This window comes from Akanthomyces muscarius, chromosome 4, assembly GCF_028009165.1.
Source record: "Akanthomyces muscarius strain Ve6 chromosome 4, whole genome shotgun sequence".
NCBI lineage: Eukaryota > Fungi > Ascomycota > Sordariomycetes > Hypocreales > Cordycipitaceae > Akanthomyces > Akanthomyces muscarius.
Genome location: NC_079244.1, coordinates 2,052,241 through 2,072,909, shown reverse-complemented (window position 1 = coordinate 2,072,909; position 20,669 = coordinate 2,052,241). Strand labels below are relative to the sequence as shown.

General features: G+C 54.7%; 6 protein-coding genes across 6 annotated transcripts; 3 read left to right on the top strand and 3 right to left on the bottom strand.

Moving 5' to 3' along the window:
- Nucleotides 1-8: 8 nt before the first annotated feature.
- LMH87_011361 (uncharacterized protein) lies at nucleotides 9-2,009 on the bottom strand (the record flags this gene model as incomplete). Its single annotated transcript, XM_056200490.1, has 1 exon — nucleotides 9-2,009. The coding sequence occupies one exon, from the start codon at nucleotides 2,007-2,009 to the stop codon at nucleotides 9-11; it is 2,001 nt and encodes a 666-aa protein (XP_056052333.1).
- A 1,381-nt stretch (nucleotides 2,010-3,390) lies between these two features.
- Nucleotides 3,391-4,281, bottom strand: LMH87_011360 (uncharacterized protein; the record flags this gene model as incomplete). Its single annotated transcript, XM_056200489.1, has 1 exon — nucleotides 3,391-4,281. The coding sequence occupies one exon, from the start codon at nucleotides 4,279-4,281 to the stop codon at nucleotides 3,391-3,393; it is 891 nt and encodes a 296-aa protein (XP_056052332.1).
- A 1,627-nt stretch (nucleotides 4,282-5,908) lies between these two features.
- Nucleotides 5,909-6,672, top strand: LMH87_011359 (uncharacterized protein; the record flags this gene model as incomplete). The annotated part of the gene is made up of 2 exons (XM_056200488.1): nucleotides 5,909-5,972; nucleotides 6,038-6,672. The coding sequence occupies 2 exons, from the start codon at nucleotides 5,909-5,911 to the stop codon at nucleotides 6,670-6,672; spliced, it is 699 nt and encodes a 232-aa protein (XP_056052331.1).
- Nucleotides 6,673-7,183: 511 nt separating this feature from the next.
- On the bottom strand, nucleotides 7,184-10,221 carry LMH87_011358 (uncharacterized protein; the record flags this gene model as incomplete). The annotated part of the gene is made up of 4 exons (XM_056200486.1): nucleotides 7,184-8,568; nucleotides 8,845-9,483; nucleotides 9,539-9,933; nucleotides 9,989-10,221. 4 exons carry the CDS (start codon nucleotides 10,219-10,221, stop codon nucleotides 7,184-7,186), a joined length of 2,652 nt encoding a protein of 883 aa, XP_056052330.1.
- Nucleotides 10,222-10,724: 503 nt separating this feature from the next.
- LMH87_011357 (uncharacterized protein) lies at nucleotides 10,725-12,007 on the top strand (the record flags this gene model as incomplete). The annotated part of the gene is made up of 5 exons (XM_056200485.1): nucleotides 10,725-10,761; nucleotides 10,818-10,839; nucleotides 10,895-10,944; nucleotides 11,028-11,519; nucleotides 11,607-12,007. 5 exons carry the CDS (start codon nucleotides 10,725-10,727, stop codon nucleotides 12,005-12,007), a joined length of 1,002 nt encoding a protein of 333 aa, XP_056052329.1.
- A 228-nt stretch (nucleotides 12,008-12,235) lies between these two features.
- On the top strand, nucleotides 12,236-12,598 carry LMH87_011356 (uncharacterized protein; the record flags this gene model as incomplete). The annotated part of the gene is made up of 1 exon (XM_056200484.1): nucleotides 12,236-12,598. The coding sequence occupies one exon, from the start codon at nucleotides 12,236-12,238 to the stop codon at nucleotides 12,596-12,598; it is 363 nt and encodes a 120-aa protein (XP_056052328.1).
- Between the last annotated feature and the right edge of the window lie 8,071 nt (nucleotides 12,599-20,669).

Below are 20,669 nucleotides of genomic sequence, written 5' to 3'. Positions count from 1 at the left end.
CCATACTTTTATATCCAATCCATGACTGGCAACAGAGCAGCGCCCAGTATGACGGTAATATGAAAGGCTAGTGGGGGATTTGCTTTGCCAGCCGCATTTTTGGGCGTCTCTGTAGCTGTGTACGCCCCAGTCAGCGTTGCGCTTGACGTCTTGGTGGTGGCAGTCTTGGTCGGGGTTGTAGTCTTGGTCATGAGCGGCCAGTCCGCCGATGAGCTGTAGAGGATGCCATTAATGACGACGCCATTACCGCTGGCAGCTAGCTGTTGCGCATCCTTGTCACATGTATCTTGGAAAGCGCGTATGAAGCAGACAGTATCCGGCATCCGGGGTAGCTTGCCCGTGGTGGTCGAGTTGCCTGGGCCAGAGGTACTATACGTGTTGACGTCGACGGCCTGGCCAGTTGAGACCGAGGTGCCAGTCATGACGCGATTGAAAATTTGAAATGCCGTCTCAGGCTGGTACGAGGCCACCGAATGTCCAGATTGGAAGACGCGACTGAATGACAAGTTGCCAAATTGACGAACTTCGCCGCCAATGTATGAGCTGTTGACAATAATGGGCGAATACCCTGCTGCGGGAAACTGAGTGACGTATTGGCCACCAGCTTGTTTGGCGACTTCGAGCGAGATGGCCTCACCGCCGAACCAATGGCATATATAGTCTCGATCACCGTAGATGAAGCCGATGCGGACTCCGCTGTTAAGCAGCTTTGCTATGCGGGGTATAGTCTGACCTCTCGAAAGGTCTCCAGTCGCATCAAAAGCAAAGTAGACTGCATTACTGTTCATGGTATAGTTGACTGGCGAGCCAATGGCGGAGAGAACAGAGCCTTGGTTAAGGTAGTCGACGAATCCATACGACGGAAAAGGATCTGTGATGGGCGCAGAGAGGTCGTAGACACTTCTTCCGGCGGCGTAATAAGGGCTGTCGACATCATTGCATACAGCATTAGCTCTTTGGCAAGACTGATTGACGCCGTCAGCGGTACCAGTGCCATTGCTGTCAAAAGACCCAGCAAGGCTGGCGCACCGTCTCAGTCTCTCGGCGCATCCGCCACTGGCGCTGAACTTGTCAGTGTAAAACTTGGCCTCCTCATCGCTGTAAGCCTTGAAGCCATATGTATTGGCGGTGGCGAACTTGGGAGACAAAGCCTGCTGGATCTCTTGGTCAACGCAACCATTGACAATGCCAAGCGAGGTCATATGGACCTGCCGTGTCGAATTCGTGCTTGCGGGTGTGAGTTGGAGAATCTGGTTCTGTTGCTCCCAGATATCGGCAAATATGGGGCCGTAGCGACCACCATAGCTTTCCGCAAACAGGTTAATAGACACAGGCTGGGGTCGCGGTGGCAGATATTGGGGAAATGTGCCGAGGAAGCCCTGAAGCAGGTGCCATACAGCAAAAGCGGCCTTTTCGGTGGTGTTGGCTGTGGAATTTGAATTGCCGGAGGTAAAGGTGCCGTTGGTGATGGACCATGGGTTCTTTGTACTTTCATCAGCTAATGGCGGAAGGACGACGCTGCCGTTAGGAAAGAGCATGGTGCCGTTCAAAGGAACATCGTATGAAAAGCCAACTTGGTTGGGCTGGTCAATGAAGATCATATTGGAGCCGCGGTCCCAACCCCAGTCTCTGGCAACTGTGTCGTATGTATTAAGGCCCTTTTCGACGACGGCACAGGGGCCATTGCCTGTGAAGAAACCGTACATGGAGCTGGAGCCCGGGCCTCCATTGAGCCAGATGGTGAGCTTGTCCGTCTTCTCACGTGCCTCGACAAACCAAAAGAAAAGGTTGGTGGGATAGTCGCCGGGCACAGTAACCCAGCCGGTATACTGCTTCTGTGATGAGAACGCCGTCTTGCAGGCGCCATTGGGTTCCTTGTACGCGACGGTGACGTTGCGATTGGCGGGCGACTTGACAATAGTAAAGTTGCGACTGTGATATTCCTGGTGGACGAACTGGGCGCTGGCGGCGGCGGCGAGAAGCAGCAGGCCGGAGAGAAGCGCCACCATGGCAGGCAAAGCTTGCGTAGCTTTAAAGAAAGAAAAGGTGTCGAATGAGAGGCTGTGGATTGTGCTGTTCGGGAAGAAATAAATAAAGGACGCGTCGCCGATGCAGGCGGCAAGCAAGATGAGCTGCCGTGGGCGCTGTTGCGTAGCAGCTGGTCAAACCCAGCGCAGGCTAGAGGTGAAACGACCAATCAAGAGAATGGCATCCGTGACAGACTGAAGGGCTAGAAATAAGCCAGAGGACGGGAAATGAAAGCGAATGACCAGAGGTAAGATCCGAGGTAAACTATGCACGAATTGAAGCGATAAAAGCGAACGTGTCGGCGCTGCAAAGTGAATAGGAAGAAAATGAAGAGGCAGGATGGTGGGAGCTGGGGAGCTGACGAAGCCGACCTTGTGTGGCTTTCTTTATTTTGGGATGATGGGAGGGAGGGAGGGAGAGGAGAGTGAGTTAACGTTAGTGCCTTGGCTTCCCTGTCGTTTGTGCCTGGAGCAAACGGCGCAGGCGGGCCGGCACATGCTGCGCCCACCGTGGCCGTTGCCTGCGGGGGGAAGGGCGAGCCTATTTTTTTAGCGGCTGCAGCGCGCATCGACAGGTGGCATTGTCCATCGTTCCGGCGCTGTCAGCATCTGCTATTATTAAAGGCCCTGTTATTGCCGTTTGTTCCACAGCCTTTCTGCCAGCTCGTCATTATCATGTGGAAATCGATTCGCCGGTTTGGTTTCCACGTCCCAATCTCAAGTTGAAAAATCAATGGGAGAAAAAATAGAGGACAGATCTGAGCAGCCATCTTAGACATGCGTCTTTGTGCGCCCTGCCGCCTCTGACCAGTCTCAGCTGGCACTTACCAGTACTAAGTAGTTACTTCCCTTGAGCCCGCCCAAGCACGGCAATGATCGCCTCAGCATCTGACTGATCCCCCTTGCTCGAGTTTCACCTCCCAGCCCGCTGGTCTCTTATGCACACAATGCGCTCAGCAGCACCGCATTTCCCCTCGCCGTCGACAACTCTAATAACGCCACGAATGGAGTGCAGCATTCGAGCTCGGGCTTTTGCTTAAAATTTGACTTCTTGTTTGCAGTAGTGCCGTTCGTTGACGTGATTCCCCAGACAGCGAAAGAGGGGAAGAAGGATCGGCAATGATACTTCTCCGGCCGAGTGCTCGACTTCCTTGGTGCCTAGCCGTGCCTACTAAGGTAAAGACAGTTTACGCATATAGAACGAGGGAAAATGGGATGTCAATCAGATTCTATTCTGGTATTCCGCGCCATGCTTTTCCGCAACGTTACTATTGTACATATGGGTAGTGGTACAGTACGAGACACACTCCGACAGACTGCCTTCTCTGCTCTGTTGGCTATATTCTTCAGCCGCAGGACCCCGTTACTCGTCTCGTCTCACGGCAAAAAAGTAGTTGCCCACCTTTTCGCTTCCTTGGACCTCTTTCCACCCCAAGCCTGGCACGTAGACGACGCCCATGACCTTGGGGCTGTTCCAGCCCTTGCCCGCAAAGAAGCCCCGCAGCTCCTCCTCGTTGATATACTTGTTCCAGTCGTGCGTGCCAGGAGGTACAATACGTAAGAGATCCTCGGCGACGAGATTCGTCGTGAACCAGCTCATCCATGTGCGCGCAATGGTGCTCATGACGAGCCAGCCCCCGGGTCGCACAAACGGCCGTACGCGGTCGAGGAACGCGCCTGGATCGTCAATGTGCTCAATCACCTCAAACAGCGAGACAATATCGTATGGTTTCTCGGGGACGGCGAGCTTCTCAATCGACGTCAGCTGGTAGTCGAGCTTGCCGCGCAGGGCCGGGTCGCGCTTCGCGTGAGCTTGCGCGACGGCCAGGACAGATGGCGTCGGATCAATGGCGGTGACGTGCGCGGTGGTGGGTAGGCGGGCAGCGCTCTCGGCAAAGATGCCGCCGCCGCAGCCAATATCGAGGTATCGAAGCTTCGTTGGCTGTGCGTTGCTAGCGATGTCGTCCCTGGCCAGGCAGGCGCGGATAAAGTCGTGACGTAGGGGGTTCATGAGGTGCAGCAGTCGTGACGAGCCGTGCGGCGACCACCAGTCGGCGGCGAGGGCATTGAAGTGCTCCACCTCGTTCGGATTGACTGATGAGAACTCGCTATGCCAACGGCGTTGCTGCGTGGGTAGACGACCTTGTGAGGATGCTGGTAGCTGTGTCGAGACGCTTCGGGGCTGTGATCGAGTGGTTGTACACAGGCATCGTCCGAGGCGAGCGGCCGGTTGTCGGAGAGGTGTACGCGGCATGGTGCTCTGATAGACGCGCAGTCAACTGTGCAAGAGGAATTGGTTACGGAGAGCGGCGCGAAGAGTCGTAGACATGCAAGGTTGTCGCCATGGTAGAGGCTCTGCGAATCGGGCCAGCTTTTTTTCGATTGGCGTTTCCCCACAATATCGGGAGAGCTCCGAATGGCTCAGGTGTGATGGCCGGCGTTGATGACGAGCAGCCAGAAATAAACGACCAGGCCGGTCTAGGCAGCTGCAAAATGGCTACAGTAATTCTAGACATGTAAATATGGAAATGATACTCTACGGTGATGTGTGTCGGATGTCGTGCCTGCTGACGGGAGTAGTACTCCATTCGAAGGGCAGTAGCCGCTGAGCGGATTGCTTTATTGTATGAATCATGCGAGGGTGACGGAAGAGAAGGCCGAATCTAGCGATATTAGTTTGGTTTAAGTGAATGCAGTAACAAAGTCAGGCGACCGAGTCGGCGGCCGTGATGAGATGGTTGTTGCTGTACAGGTGCGGGCCGCGGCAACTTTTTTTGGAGAGGGTCCGCCTCGGCTGGGGAAGCTGGGAGCCGGCCGTTGGTGGTACAAGTTACAACGTGACTAGGCTGTAGCGCCGCCTGCTGACAATTCATTACCAAGCTCGATGGATGAGCAAATGCTGCGTCAACAGCGGTGGAAATTGACAAATAATTTGTTGTAATGCATAATACTCGGAAGAAGTAATGTGTAGATACGTGCGCATCTCATGAATTTGGCGTGTTTGTCAGAGGCTCTGCCTACCAATTAGGCCCAGGTGCACACAGCAAGTGTCCTTGCGTGCAACGAGAATTACATAGATAGGTATCTACCCAGTACATCTTCGCACCTGCATAACCAACTGATGTGCGCGACTCTAAAAGACGGCTTTTTCTTAGCAAACCCTCCTCAGCCTTGCATCTCCATTGGCATTTAACCTCATTTCAACCCACTGGCGACCTACGACCAACACACCGTCCGTCTGCGGCTGACACGTGCCAGACTTCCATTAGCTTCTAGCGCCCGCAGTGCCCTACAGGCTACAGGCTACAGACTACAGGCTACAGGCTAAGGCTACCCACGGCAGCCCGCTGCAGGCCCAAAGCAGCTTCGGTACGCGGCCACTCACAGCGCCGCCGCCGTCTCCGGAGGGGCCGAGTCATTGAGAAAGCCGAGCACGCTGCTTTTGTCCAAAGGGACCTCGCTGCTCCGATCCGGGGAGCCTATAAACTTTTTGGACCCCGTGCCCATTGGACTTGACCTTGCTTTCCTTCTTTGCTTTCCTCAATTATTGATACCCTTGCGTCACCTCCTCTCCACGACCCCCGTTGCGCAACACCGAACAAGCGCCCTCTACGCCTCGCAGAACCCCTCCAGGTCTCTTTTTTTATTTTCACTTTTGGAAAGTGGGGGACGACAAACGAAAGAGCGAAAATTCCCCAATTGCGACAAAATACACGGCAAAACCGCAAAGCCCACCACCGAAAAGCCCGAGCCTCCAAAAACGGGGTCTGCCTCTGTTAAGCTTCTTGCCCCAACCGAGCACACCTCCTCCAAGGATCAGGCAATACTCTCGGCTCTCTCCCTTAAGCCATTGAAGCCGACTTTCAGCCAAAGCCGCCATCATGCCTTCCTCGACTATTCCTTCGGATCAATTCGATAGCATCCCCTCGTGCATTGAGGCTTTCCGTCCGTTCACACCCCACCGGCATGTGATACCCCTCATACCACCACCCTACTGACCTCACCCGCAGGCAATGGCGAGTTCCTCCTCGTCCTCGACGACCCCGGCCGCGAAAACGAAGGCGACCTGATCATTGCCGCCCAGGACGTCACCACTGAGCAGATGGGCTGGATGATTCGCCACTCGTCCGGCTACGTCTGCGTGCCCATGCCCGCCGACCGCGCCACCGCCCTCAACCTCCCACCCATGGTCGCCAACACCCAAGACCCGCGCGGCACCGCCTATACCGTCTCCGTCGACGCCGAGCACCCGCTCACCACCACCGGCATCAGCGCCCACGACCGCGCCCTCGCCTGCCGCACCCTCGCCGACCCCAAGTCCACCCCCGCCAACCTGCGTCGCCCTGGCCACGTCCTCCCGCTGCGCTCCGTCACCGGCGGCGTCCGCGCTCGCAATGGCCACACCGAGGCTGCTACCGAATTCTGCCGCCTGGCGGGCAAGGAGCCGGTCGCAGCTATTTGCGAGATTGTTGAGGATACCGAGGAAGTTCCCGGCCAGGCCATCCTCCCCGGCGCCAAGATGATGACGGGCGAGGGCTGCATCCGCTTCGCGCGCAGGTGGAATATCAAGGTCTGCACCATTGCCGACCTCGTCACCTACGTCGAGAAGACCGAGGGCAAGTTGGCCACCAACGGCTCTGCTTGAGCCTAGGCGCCGAGTTGAATCGGTGACGGGACAGTCGAGGTAAACCTGCTGGATACGTGGCACCGGCAAACTAAGTAAAGCGACTTGAACCCTGCAAGGGAACCTGCAAGGAACACAAAAAAAAACAAGGAAAACACGGCCAAGCCAAAGCCAGCCAAAAGAAACAGACAACACTCTTCACATATTGTATTTACCAGCATTGCCATGTATGGAAAATGGGGCCGGTTCTTGTTACAGGCACGGGCACACGCACCTCGATGAGATATGCTTTTACACTCTACATTGGATGTTTTAGCATAATCTCTGTCTTTTTTTTTGCATGTTTTTAGAGCCTTTGAGATTTCTTTTATTCAACCAATGATTTCTAATCTTTATATGCGCCATATTCCTAATGCTATGTGATGTTGTGCTTTAGAAAGCTTTTCCGTCTTGTAAAAAGGGTATCATCTCGCTTTCATCCAACCATGCTGCTGCTGCTGTAACCAAAGAGCCGACCGGCTGTGTTCGTCTTCTACGCCATGAAATCATCTTCAATGCTGGCCCCGTTCCGCGGCGCCTCAGTACTGCTGTCCTCCACAGTCGCCGCCTGCCCACCCCCCAGGACGTCCTCCGTCTCCTCCACCACGCGCGGTCGGTTCGACCGCACCTTGACCCGGACGTCGCCCTCCACGCCGTCGACTCTCAATGTCTGCGTCGCAGTGCCACCGGCCGGCGGCTTCAGGTTCGGCTCTGGGCCGGACCGGTTCAGCTGCCGGATGAAGTCGTTGGCCTCCTCGCAGCCGTCGAGCAGCCACTTGAGGCAGATGGTGACGCGCTCCTTGGCGTAGGGGTTGTGGTCGTCGTAGGCGGTGCTGCTCAGCAGCGGGCCAATGCCGTCGTACCGCACCATCTGCATCTGCACCGCGGGGTTGCCGGGGCTGTGCCGGTCCGGCGGCGGCTGCAGCAGCGTGGCGAGGATGATGAATATTTGGCTCTTGATGCCGGCCCAGGGGAACTTGTGCGCCGGCTCGAGAGTCGGCGAAGGGACGTCGCCGGCGGCGGCAGATACTGCCTCGGCGGCCATAGCGTACGGTCGTTCTACCATAGGGTCGCCGGCGCCACCGTTTCGTCTGGGCACGTGGACGAGCGGCTTCTTGGGCACGGCGGCTTCGACGCCGCTGAGGACGGTGACGAGGTCGTACACAGCCTCCCACTCGATGAGCCTGAGGCGCATGTCGGGCATCTCGGCGACCGTCTTTAAAAAGTCCAGGTACTGGGCGAGGCCGTCCTTGGCACGCTCCATGTCCCACGTGTCCACTGGGAATTCGGAAGCGTCAGACTTTTCCTCGCGGATCTGCGCCTGGAGATGCATGAGCGCCGCGCACTCGGGCACGATGCGGCTGCGAAACGAGCTGAAGAAGAAGTGCACCAGCTTCAGATCGCGCAAGCCATCTCTGCCTTCTCCGGCAGGTCCGTCTCTAGCCGCTGAACCGCCGGCGACGGTGCGGCCGCCCAGCATATCCGTCACGAGACGCAGCAGCACCGTTTGCGCGGGAGATATTATGTCCTTTGAGATGCGGAGCGAGTTCCATGCATAAGGAATAAGGGCGTTGCGATGGATGGCGTCGACAATCTGCATGGTCACTTGGTAAATCAAGCTCTCCTCTTCCTTATCCCAGACAGCGATAAAGACCAAGAGCTCGCGTAGCAGACTTTTGCCACAATCCAGTGCCAGAAACATTCTGCAGCGAGTCCTCTGCAAGTTCTCACCAGAGCGTGTCGTGCCTGATCCGGAGCTGTCAAAGATGCACGACTTGACAATCATGTGGAGCGCTTCGATCTGCTTTGGGTCCAAAATGTTGGGAACCTCGGTGAGCAAGCCGGTCAACGGGCCATCTCCATAAGATTCGTCGTCGTCTGCCTCGTCATCCAACATGTCGTCCACATAGTCGTGTGGATAATCGGAATCATGGTGGTGGCAATGCCTGTGGTGCTCACACTCATGCTCATATTCATGGTCGTGATCGTGTTCGTGGTGATGTTCATGTTCATGTCCGTGATAGCAATCATGATCATGATCATGCTCATGCTCATGCTCATGGTCGTGCTCATGGCTATGTTCGTGGTCGTGATCGTGATCGTGGTCATGCTCGTGCTCATCCGACTCATAGTCGTCATGGTGACATTGATGACAATTCGGGCAGTGATCATGCTCTGAGATGTCATCTTCCACGCCATCTGGCACCAGAGAGTTGTCATCCCGGTAGGAATGAGAGTATCTGTGAATCAAGTTTGTCTTGCAGTGCTCCGTTCTCGACTGCGCTGATTCGACAGAAGGCATGCCGACGATCCATTCTTCATAGTTTGGGTCTCGTGATTTCAGCCACCAAGTATCAATCTCTCTCGACACTCTTCCATAAGCGCGGTCCTGCTCAAACTTGTCGGTTTCATCAAATTTCCACACAGGATTCGTCTTGTCGTCATTGGCCTCATCGAGAGGGACATCCACCGAGCCCTCGGGAAGCCAGTTCCAAGCAAGAGGCCGGATGGGGGCCAAATTGCCGGGAGGCTTGCTGGCGTGATGCTCGGCGTAATGGCGCAGTAGCTGGCGCGCCGTATCGCACATTTTGGAGTTGCGGTCCAGCCAATGCTGCACCTGTTGCTTTGCCACTTCAGGTCGAAAGCCGGAGCAGTCGGCAACCGTTTCATCGTGACCATTTAGGGCACCATCGTCATCAAAGAGAACGTCGAACCAAAACGACATTTTGTTGCGATCGTGTTTTGCGGTCCAGTTGTGAGCTTGCTGTAGCGAAGTGACAAGTAATTTCTTATCTAAGACGGGTTAGTCGTCTACGTTGAGTGCAAAGTATGTGTGTGGTGCACTGACATAGTTCGGTAATCTCGGCCAGCCTCAGTCGGTCCGCTTCATCCAGAATCTCTCCGTCATAGCCTTTACTCGTAACATTGACACAAAGAATGATGGTCTGATAAACCATTTGGTCAAAATGCACGGCAGCGCATATATCTTGAGGGACTTGGGGCTCTGCATTGACCAGCAGATTTCTCGCAATGTGCATGAGTTTGGTAAGGATCGAAAGATCATTCTTGATGCTGTCGTAATTCATGACGATCAAGGCTGTGCTCTCATGCGGACTGACACCCTTTTCAGGATCATTTAGGCTAGACAGAGGGCCGACTGAACGCGCCGTGAGAGTCGGGATGGAGGCGGCGAGGATCCTTGTGAGCCAGATCCAGATCTCAACGTTGCGGGATAGCGTCTCTCTGAGCGGCGCGTTAACGAAGCTCCCGGTTTGCACCTGGGCGAATATTTACTCACCTGACTCTTCTGAGTGTATGCGTCTTTTCCAAGGTCTTTGAGACCATAGAAGTGACCCTGGCGGCTGTCTTGGGGCCCATGGGTGGCGACTGTGTAAAATGGCCTTCGAGACAAATCAAAGCCGCGGAGAAGACGCGCTCCTCGATGATCTCGTCGCTGCCCTCAATGCCATTTTCAGACACCAGCTCGGTGTTTTCCTTTTCGCTCGCCATCTTTTCGCCAGGGGGGGGCATTCGGCAGCGTACAGCAGCAAGCACACAAGCGCTCCCAGGTCAGGTCAGGTCGGTGTGTTTGCAGCGTCGCCCAAAAAATTTGAGACCCCGCAAAAAAAGCCGGTGGCGGGCGGCGACTGGGTGGTTTGTAAGCCAACCTCGCCATGTAGCACAATGGTGATGAACATGCTGAGGAATTGCCGCCAAATTATCGGCATTCAAAAGCAGCTGTTTCGAGTGAATGTATTGACCCTAATACCCTAGAGATGGGTTCAAAATTTGAACTGCATTGGGCGAAAATGGTCGATAATAGCGACACACGCTAGTTACCAATGAAAGCCGGGTAGCCACAGCCCTGTCCAGGTCCCCTATATCAATAAGGAAATAAGAAAAAAGTTGCGGCGCAACAATAGCCAGACGCCAATCTCCAATCATTTCAACACGAGTGCGAGTGCGCCGCTATAGCTGCCTGGTAGCTACCAGTAGTTAGTATGACGTGCTGGGCAACACCTTACTCAGGGCCTATGCCGCTCCGCCGCGGCCTGCCCCTCCATAGTCTTGGTGGGGTCAAGATTTTCGAAAGCTTCATGCTCGACCAAAGTCGCGCTTCAAAATAGCCTCCGTTCTTCATATCACCAGGTACGTACTCCAGTAGGATGCCACACGATTCTACAGCTGATATTGTCTCCCCAAGACACTCAGATCACCACCTCACAATGGCCAGCCTTCCCACGACCTTTGACAGTCAGTCCCGCGATAATCTCCAACCCCACCATCACCAGCACTCCCGCCGTCCAGCTCACTAACGACCCCGTCCTCATCTGCAGAGCCCGTCCACGTCGCCGTCATTGGCGGCACTGGCCTCAGCCAGCTCGAGGGCTACACGCCCATCGCCGCTCTGAACCCCGACACGCCGTGGGGCAAGCCAGCCTCACCCATCCACATCCTCTCCCACGGCGACATCAACGTTGCCTTCCTCGCCCGCCACGGTCTTCATCACCAGTTTGCTCCGCACGAGGTGCCCAACCGGGCCAACATTGCCGCCCTCCGCAGCATTGGCGTCCGCAGCGTTGTCGCCTTCTCCGCCGTCGGCTCCCTGCAGGAGGACATTAAGCCCATGGACTTTGTCCTCCCCGACCAGGTCATTGACCGCACCAAGGGTATCCGTCCCTTTACATTCTACGAGGGCGGTGTCGTCGGCCACGTTGGCTTTGCCGATCCATTTGACAAGAAGCTGGCTGATGTCGTCAAGACTTGCGCTGCTGCCATGGTCGGCGACGGTGTGGTTCTGCACGACAAGGGCACTCTGATCTGCATGGGTAAGTGGATTTCACTCCATTATTTGCTTTCTCATGAGAAAACAAATTCGTATCGCGGAAACACCTACTAACTACTGTGCCATGTAGAGGGCCCCCAGTTCTCTACCCGCGCTGAGTCGCACATGTACCGTTCTTGGGGAGGCTCCGTCATCAACATGTCGACGCTGCCCGAGGCCAAGCTTGCCCGCGAAGCTGAGCTCTCGTACCAGGTCATTTGCATGGCCACCGACTACGACTGCTGGCGCTCGACCGAGGACGTCAATGTTGAAATGGTTATCAAGTATATGCAAGCCAACAGCAAGAACGCCAAGCACCTCGTCAGTGCCGTCCTGGACCAGCTGTCGAAGTCTGAGCACACTGAGCTCGCTACCGCTACTCACTGGAAAGGATCTGTTGAGGGTGCCATCAAGTTCATGACCAAGGCCGAGGGTCGCAGCGAGCAAGGCACGAAGAATGTCGAATACCTGTTCCCCGGCTTCTGGGCCTAAGATGCGGCAGATGGACATGATGCATGCGGCACAAAAGCACAATCTGCACCTTTTAAATTTGCTATTCATCAATGTATTTCGGATATGATACACCATAGATTAATGACGAAAATGTTGCCCACTATCGACAGCCACAAGCAAAGGATTCGCTTCTCTGCAGAAGAATCCAAGTTCTAGACAGGCCGATCGCGGCCTATATGCAGGCTATCTATCACATCGCTGTGCATCATGGACACGTCAACATATGAGCACCTGTGCCGCGTCCTCATGCAGATGGTCGTAGCCATTGTTACACAAAGTCAAGTTGCACAACATAAAGCCCAAGTCGTCACCGAAGGAGGGGGCGTGGATGCAAGGCGGCGGCTCCAGGACTTGGCTGCATATTGCACCTGCGATCCAGCCCCTCGAGTACTGCGGGGGGGCCAGCACAGAGGTCCATGTAAGCAGCACGCACGATACAATGCAGGCAGATCGGCGAGAGGCTCTGACGTCGCAATGCCTCATCTACACGACCGGTCCCTGCATTACGGCCGCTGGCATTGGGTTGCACGCGTCAAGCTCCTCTGCTGGGTTGAGGGGTTAAGAAAGTGATCTTTTGGGTAGGGATATCTAAAGAAAAGCAAGAATTTGCGACCCGAGATCCTGGAACCGCTACTCATGTGGCTGACTGCCTGCATAGACCGCCTGTTGACCAACCAACTCGTCGGGCAGCACTACCTCAACGGAAGCGTTGTGTATACGACGCTGGCGCGCGCGCGTGTGCAGCTTCCCGAGAGGGGCTGATCTTTGGTTGCGCGGTTACACCATATATGCAAGCCGTTGGATACCTCAATTCATCGGGTATGAAGCGTGTAACTTGGGCAAAGGAGATCGTCTCATGATGAAGCCACTTGACGGTCCGCCGCATGCCGCTTCGTGCTTGCCGGACAACTGCATTTCAATGACTGATCGCCGACAGCCTTGCCGAGGAATCCTCCCCTTCTATTTTTGCCAGTCATTACCTTCTTCAATTCGCCACGCGAGTGGAGATGTGCCAGAGGCAGCGTTATTACGCGGCTCCTTCGCGCAAAGGCTGTCTTGGAGCCTCGCACGCCCCCAGTGAGCATTATAAATACGATAAGTGGTGCGAACTGCCGGATTACGCCAGCCTGATAGCACGTGGCGGCCACCAGTGTGAGGCTAAGCTAGACAGCGTTTCAATATTTGCTTTTTATTTTGCTCAGTGTCGATTGACTACGGTAGTCTGGCTGGGTGGCTGGGGTCTACCTGGCGACTAAGACGGTACACGAGGACAGTGTCTGGGGCGGTGCGTTGGCGATGTGACGTTGAATGTGCCAGGGGTAAATTTGGCAATGGGTAGCTGCAGGAAATGTTTTACGATTTCGGCTGGGATTTGTGCCATTGTGCAGCTCGATTCATGATGCTGGCATCCGTTGCGCCGCTTCTCGACCCTTTTGCCAAGCACAGCCTTGTTTATGCCGTGCTAGAGTCTGGCCCGCGCTGTGCGATGCTAAATCGGACACAAGCTGCAGGCTGAAATAGGTGCAACATGACAGGTCAAAAACGGCATGCCATCGGCTTTACTCTGTCCGACTCTGGGACGGGTTTCGAGGCCAGCGAGCCAAAAAGAAGAAGACACCACGACGAGATTGCAAAACAACAAGAATCGGTGACATCGCAACAACGGAACCGCGCACGCCCAGAGTTACTCAAGGCAGAAGGTTCGGTCAAGGCTTGGTCCGATTTAGTCGGAGGAAGACGTCCGGCTAACTCGGCGCATGCATAACATATATGTGGCGCTTCAGCTTTGTTCTCTGGGCTGCTTGACGCATACATACATACATACATACATAAATACATGCAAATTAGCCTTTTGTTGGTGCACGACAGCATTTTGTGCAGCATGTGGGCAGCAAACAGTTTACCTTGCTTTGTACCTATACTTGAATAACTCGTCTCATGCGACAATAGTCGAGTCTGCACGTTTATGCCTCCCCCGGCCGCCTCCCCCCCCCTCGCCGTGCCCGTTGCATTTCTACAATCCACAGTAATAGGCCAAGGACCAGCGGAATGATTTTTCTTTTAATAAACCAGTGCGGATCCGCACCGCCCACCCCCCTTGCCCGAGGCGGGGTTTCTGTACGCACGCCGTCATCACCACTACGTGACCTGTCATATTCTTCGCCATGTACTTCATGTACTTCGCGTCGAGGACAGAATGACTGAATTGCGACGCCGGCCAACTTTTTTTTCTTCGGCTGCTTCGCAATTTTGTTTCGTTAATTCGTCAATGCAAGACAAAGGGGTCCCTTTGTCAGACAGGGATTTCATTCGCCGAGTCAACAAGGATATACGTTGTTGAGCTGTCCAGTAAAAGCGAGCCCTCGAAAAACAAAGAAGAAGAAGAAGGAGTATCGCTTTCCCAGTGACGTAGCAGCTCGCTCTGTGCCTGTCGCAAGTTTCGGCTGCACGGCGCGAGCTTAGATTATGTCTGCCAGGCAGCTTTATTACCACCAGCACGGCGGTAATAATAAAGTGATCTTCATTAAGCGTTCTTCATGCGTGTGCCGCACAGACGCCCGCCGGCGGATTGTTCTTCTGCACAGCGGCGCGGCTCTTTGTTAGTGGTCGTGTGAAGCGATATTGAGCCCAATTTGGATGTCAGCCGGGAAATTAGATGAATTCAACGTAGCCCTCATGGAGAGGCAGTTTTTCATTCACAATCATAGAATTCGCGACTTTTTACGAATTTCCGAGTTCCAGAATCAAATCTCAAACACCTGCACCCGGGTTTCGGGCATTGGTGAGTGGTATACAGGCAGCGGCGATCCAAGCAGAAATGCAAGGCCAGGGTTTTACCGGTAGTCGATGCCTCTGGGAGACTTGGCGGTCCATGACGCCATCGTCAAGCGCATGAGTGATACAGATACAGGGTCGAAATATGCCACAATTGCTCCCGTTGCCCGTCTGGCCGACCACGACTCGCTCTTCACTCGTAGCTAGGCGAATGCTCAGTCAGTCCCGCGAGCAGGTATCTGGAACAATTGCTGCGCAATTCGTAATCTCTAATGGCGTTTCTCGCAAAAGGAAAAAAAATCCCAGAAAACCAAGCCACGCCGCGCCACAAGCCTCATTTCAATTTCGAGGACCTCGCAGGCCTCACGCCACTGTCACTCACGACTGGCAGTTGGCCAATCGATGTGCGAGGGACTGCGCTCCGCCACCACCGTCACCCATTACCACCCCAGTCGAGCTCGTTCACCACGATGGCGCTAAATAGGAACTGCGCCTTGACGACGCAGGCAGCAGGTGCGTCGGCGAGAGAGAGAGAGCTTCATTACCAGAGCAAGCACAAAGACGCACAGCAATATGCAAGCCACCGACTGCTTTCGAAACCTCGAACTGATCGGCCCCCTCCACAAAAAGCCCGCCCAGCCCTGGCGTCGCGCTACAGCTGAAACGTGCGCTGGACTGAGACAGGCTTCGACAAAGCGGTTAGGCTGTATTTGGCACTGCAGCAAGTACTGTACATGCTCCGCTCGACGACAGAAGCCCTGGCTTCTTTCAGTAGCCTGGGGCTGGCACCAGGCGGTCCCCGGCGTCGCCCAGTGAGAGGCGAAAGACGGGATGAAAAGGAAGAAGGAAGAAAGCTATATAGAGGTAATTCCGCTCTGTCGTGTTTGATCATTCCGCCAAGACGAATAGTTCGACGAGTAATAGCTACTTTATCAGCGAGACGACTGGCATTTTCTCCCGAGCAGCTGATGAGCCGCTCAAGCGCATCAGCAGCTGCCCCCCGGGCACCGCGCCCATTCGTAGTTTCTGTATTAGTTGGTGATTAGCTCTCTGACGCTCCTCACTCGGCGATCACCATCTCTCTCGCGGTCGACCGCTTTGTGTGTGCGACATGACATATCTGGGCCCTGCCAGCTTTCCCGCCCGGGAAACGTCCGTGATGTGGGATCTTCACCCCCTGCGCCCCGATTCCGGGCTGCAAGAAACCGCTGGCCCGCGCAACCCATGTACCTGGTCACTGCTTTCCCGAAGGGGTCCCGCTTGCAAACTTCAACTCTGTCGACTCTGAACTGGAATATGCATTTATTTGCCCTGTGCTTTCTTGGCGGCGCCGCTGCGAGTTTCTTGACAAGACCCCAGGGGCCATCAGCAAGCGGCAATCCTCGGCGACCCCCCGTAGTGGCTGCTATGTAGCTGCGAGCGCGCCTTGTTCGGTTACTGAGCGACCTGTCAGTTTTGCTTTTTTTCTTCTCTTCCTGGGACCCAGACAGATTGACCCCCTCCTCCTTGTCTCCGCCGATAGGGGACACCCGCAAACCCGGCACGAGGACAATAAGCCCAAGAATTAGGGCGGAGGATGATGGCGTACATGCCACTCTGTCCGTGCCATCCGATGCGACTAGATCTAGTCATCTCACACGGCAGTTGCCCTCTCCCTCAATGTGAAGAATGGTGTATCGCTATTTCAAGCTTCTAATTTCCGGCAAAGTGGGCAACGGTCTGTGATGAAGGATCCCCCCGTCGCCGACGGCAGCCCGATCCCTGCCTGTTCCCACTTGAATCTTCAACGCCCACAAGTCTCACGCAGCCACGTTTGTGAATCCATGCATCTTCAGAAAGCAGCTGGCCAGAAACAGATGCGCCGTGCGCAGTGTTCTCATGTAGGTTTCAAACCCGGCCCATGGCTTAAAGAGCGCACATGTACAGCTATACTGGGGAAGCAGAGTGGTCATATTTTTGCCCGAGACGCTGAATTGACGAGGGTAAAGTACTGCCACACAAATTGGTACATACATACCCTGTCGAAGCCATCAGTAGCCGAGGCCGTTGAAGAAACAAAGCAAATACCGTGGAGCCCGAGCTAGCCAGCGGTGCTCCTCGCCGTTCACATCCAGTATCCCGTTACGAGCAGACAAAAAGCACCCGGCCGCATTGAGTCTTTTTTTTTTTTTTTTTTGGTCCCCGTGCAACCAATAGACAGCGCATCGAGCCGCTTCGGTGCGCGGCACGTTGTAAACCCGCGTCACGGCCCGTATCTCGTGCTTTCTGACAGGTCCCATTTCTTCGTCATGATTCAACGGAATCCCGCAGCGTCCAGCCGCAGGGTGATCATGCCCTCTTTTTGCGCGAGAGCAGCCCACGATGACACTTTGTGAGTCTTTGTCTCACAACGGAGTAGCGCCGTGGTCGTGGTTCAATCTCATTCAGGCGAGGCTGAGACTGACTGGCTATGACGGGCAATTAAAATACATTGGCCGTCGGAACATGTTTCTTATTAGCTTCGGTGTGCCACCCCAAGCTTTTTGTTGATCGTCCCCCCGTCGGCCTTGCGCCACAATGCAACGCAAGGCGTGCGTTGCCACCGTCTGCCCTCCAATTGAGTTCTATCATTGTGTCATAATCCCCCTTTTGCCCCAATGAGCTTATCACAAGGTCAGCAGGGGGGGACTAAAAGGAAACTAGGAGGCGACGCCACGTCCAACGCCTCGGGTGGTTACCTAGAAGAGGGAGGGCGGACTCGACGTTGGCGCTTCAAGAGCGTTTTGGTTTTTGGCTCTCATTGGCCCTGGTGAATCGTAAATATTCCGCCAATAATATACGCATTTTCTTTCCATCGAAAAAAAGAAAGAAAAACCCAGCCGTGTCTCGCGGCGTTTTGTGTACGACGGCCGGTATAAGTGGCGCAACAGTAGGACAAGCTTGGCCCAGAAGTTCGTGGCGGGCCGAGTCAACGCTTATCATACCAAACGGGCGAGGCTATGCTTGTCACTTCTTACTACAGTGTCTCGTCTCAGGTTTAGCTTCCTTTTGTCCTACCCAGCAGCGAGCAGGGCCCAAGACTGATTCATGGATGATTTGCAGGCGCCAGATAGCCTAGCGGGGAGAGAGGGAGATTTTCTGAGGTTGCACCGCGGGCTGCGCTGAACTCATGCTTGCGTCTTATTACTCGTGCGCTGTGGATGAAGTAGCTGGCGTTATTGGGCGTCTTCTGTCTTTAATTTTTCCAATATTATGAGTAGTCGTTTTCTCTCCTTCTCCACTCTCTCTCACATCAATGCAGCTAGCGATGGAAGACGTTGCAGGCAGGGACTCGTGGACTGTGACAGGGCAGGGGAAGACCAGAACTGCTGCATGGCTATTCATGAATGCTGAGCAGACAAGCGTTGGGATTCAGTCACATCAGATCTATGCAATCAACAATCAAAAGCAAACATACTCACTGGGGTTCCGGGTTTCAGATGGGCACTCTTCCCCTAGATCCATCGCCGATTGGCGCGGCGAATCAGCGCGAGTCAAGACAAGGGGACAGGAAAAGCACGTTGAGCTCGTGGTCACGTTTTCTTCGGTTGTTTAATTTCTACAAATTAAAGAATTTGGCAGGCGTTTTTGGGTAACCCGACCGGCCCGAGTCGAGTCCAGACCAGGGGCCAGGGGGGGAGAGCGGAGAAGGGGAGGGTCGGACAAGGAAGTTGGATTGGAGCGGCTGAGTGGTTCTACAACTCGAGTGGCGACGAAGAGAGCACAAGATTCGCCAACTTTGCAAAAAGACGTAGGACAAAAACTTGGAATTTTGACCAGTCACCGACAGCGAGAAAAAACAACAGAGCTGCGTCAGTGACGTACGATGCGCCCCCCTCCCCGGGGCTAGGTGTACATGACACCCGTGCGGCATGCCGCTTGGCTGCAGGAAAGCATCGAGATGGGACGTTCCGGCAAGCAGACGCAGAGTTTAATGTGTTCAAGAGACGCAGCAGCAGCAGCAGCAGCAGCAGCACTTGCAGTAGTGTAGTTGCGGAACCTGCCGTTTCAATTCACCAAGAAAACTCTATTGCAAATTTGACCCCGAGTGTAGGTCATTTGCACGGTGGACGGGAAGAAACCCTGCTCCTGGCATTAACACAATGACCGCCTGCAATAAGAGGGATAGGTTTGACCGAGGTCAGCATGCGCAACCAGACAGGGCTCACACTTTATTAGAAAGAAGGCCAGGCGAGGCCACATGGGCGGCAGCCTAAAGGACGTTGCGGGGAGCCAGTCAGCCAGTCAACAGGAGTCAGTTGACGAGGCAAGAGGCCAGGGGCGGCAGTGCATTCCATCTCATCCCACCGAGGCGAGCCGCTGGTCAAGGTGAAGCCGCTTTCCCCGGACCGTCTGTCCAATCGAACAGCACACCCGTCTCTTGTCTGGAGAGCTTTCAATCATGCCTCTTCCTTCCAGATGCTTCTCGCTTCTCCTCCTCCTCCTTCCTCTTCCTCTTCTTTATCCCTAGTCATCGCCCAGGTGGAGAGTTTCCACGGCGCCAGCCAGCCAGCCTATCCATTATTCTAGCGGCTCGGCCCTCGCTCCAAAAGGGCCCTAGCTCTCTGGTCCCCATCGTTTCTTAGCCCCAACGGGCGCCGGGCCCTGGCAAACCTGGCAGACTGGGAAGACGAATGAGTTGATGATGCGAAGAGTAAAACAGCCAGTCCCGCCGAAAGGACCAGGGGCCGCGAGGAGGACGATGCGCTGGCAGCTGGGCAGCGAGAGTCGAGAGTGGACTTGGGGGTCGTACAGCTCCAGAGAAGAAGGGATGAAGTACAGAAATTGATGAAATCAAAAAGCGGGAGCGATTCGTCAAGCTGGGAGCTTTCCTGCAACAACATGACTTTGCAAGAGGACCTCTCTGTGTAGCGTCAGCCCACCACACACCACCAGCCTCGTCCCGCGCGCACCACGCCCACGACTCGTCAACTTGAAGAATGTACTGGTACCAGCACACACACCAACGCGCTGCCGCTGACAATCCCTCAATTTCAACGCTAGCTAGGGCCGGAGGGCCGTAGCCATGCACGCCTTTTGTTCCCTGCAAGCCCTCCTTCCTCCCCCCCCCCTACCCCAGTGGCATTTGCACAGAGAATGAAAGAAGGAGAAGAAGAATGCCACCACCATGCAGGGCGCCGCCTGGCCGCCCGCCGCGCTGCATGCTGCATCTGCAGCTCTCTCTCTCTGCAGTTTGCATATATTCCAATCTAACAAAACGCCCAGCATGTGCTCTTCTTCGGTGCTAAGCCGTTTACGACCGTCTTGTTGTCTCTTTCCGATTCAACGATTTACAACGAGACAACAAAGATTTTTTTTGTATTCCTTTCATTCTCCCCCCCCGGCCGCATGGCAGGGAAATATGCATGTTCATGACTCTTTTTCTCACGCTCTCTCTCTCTCTCTCACTCGTATTTCTCACTCCATACAGAATGGTGTAGACTTCTGTTTTTCCCTTACAAAGCCGCAAAACGATTCAGGAACCCGCCCAAGGCTGAGGGGGGGCAGTAACGTTAGATCGTACGCGGGCGCTCACTCGATTCATGCCTTTATGCGCCCGGAACACAAGTTTATACTCTGCTCGTGCAGCATCTCTCCCTCTCTCTTCCCCCATACTTTCTTCAGCAACGGCAACAGTGGGACAAGAAATAAAAGCCCACTCGTAAAGTAACGATGCAAGCATTGCGAGAGTCAAGACGCAGACTCAAGCCTGCTGCTTCCTCGTGTAGTTGAAACAATGGGTTTGTCTGTACAACTCAAAATCGCCATGACAATTTCTTCCATTTCTCTCGTAACCGTGTTCCCTACTCCTCGTCATCCGGGGCCGAGCAGGACACAACCACCTCGA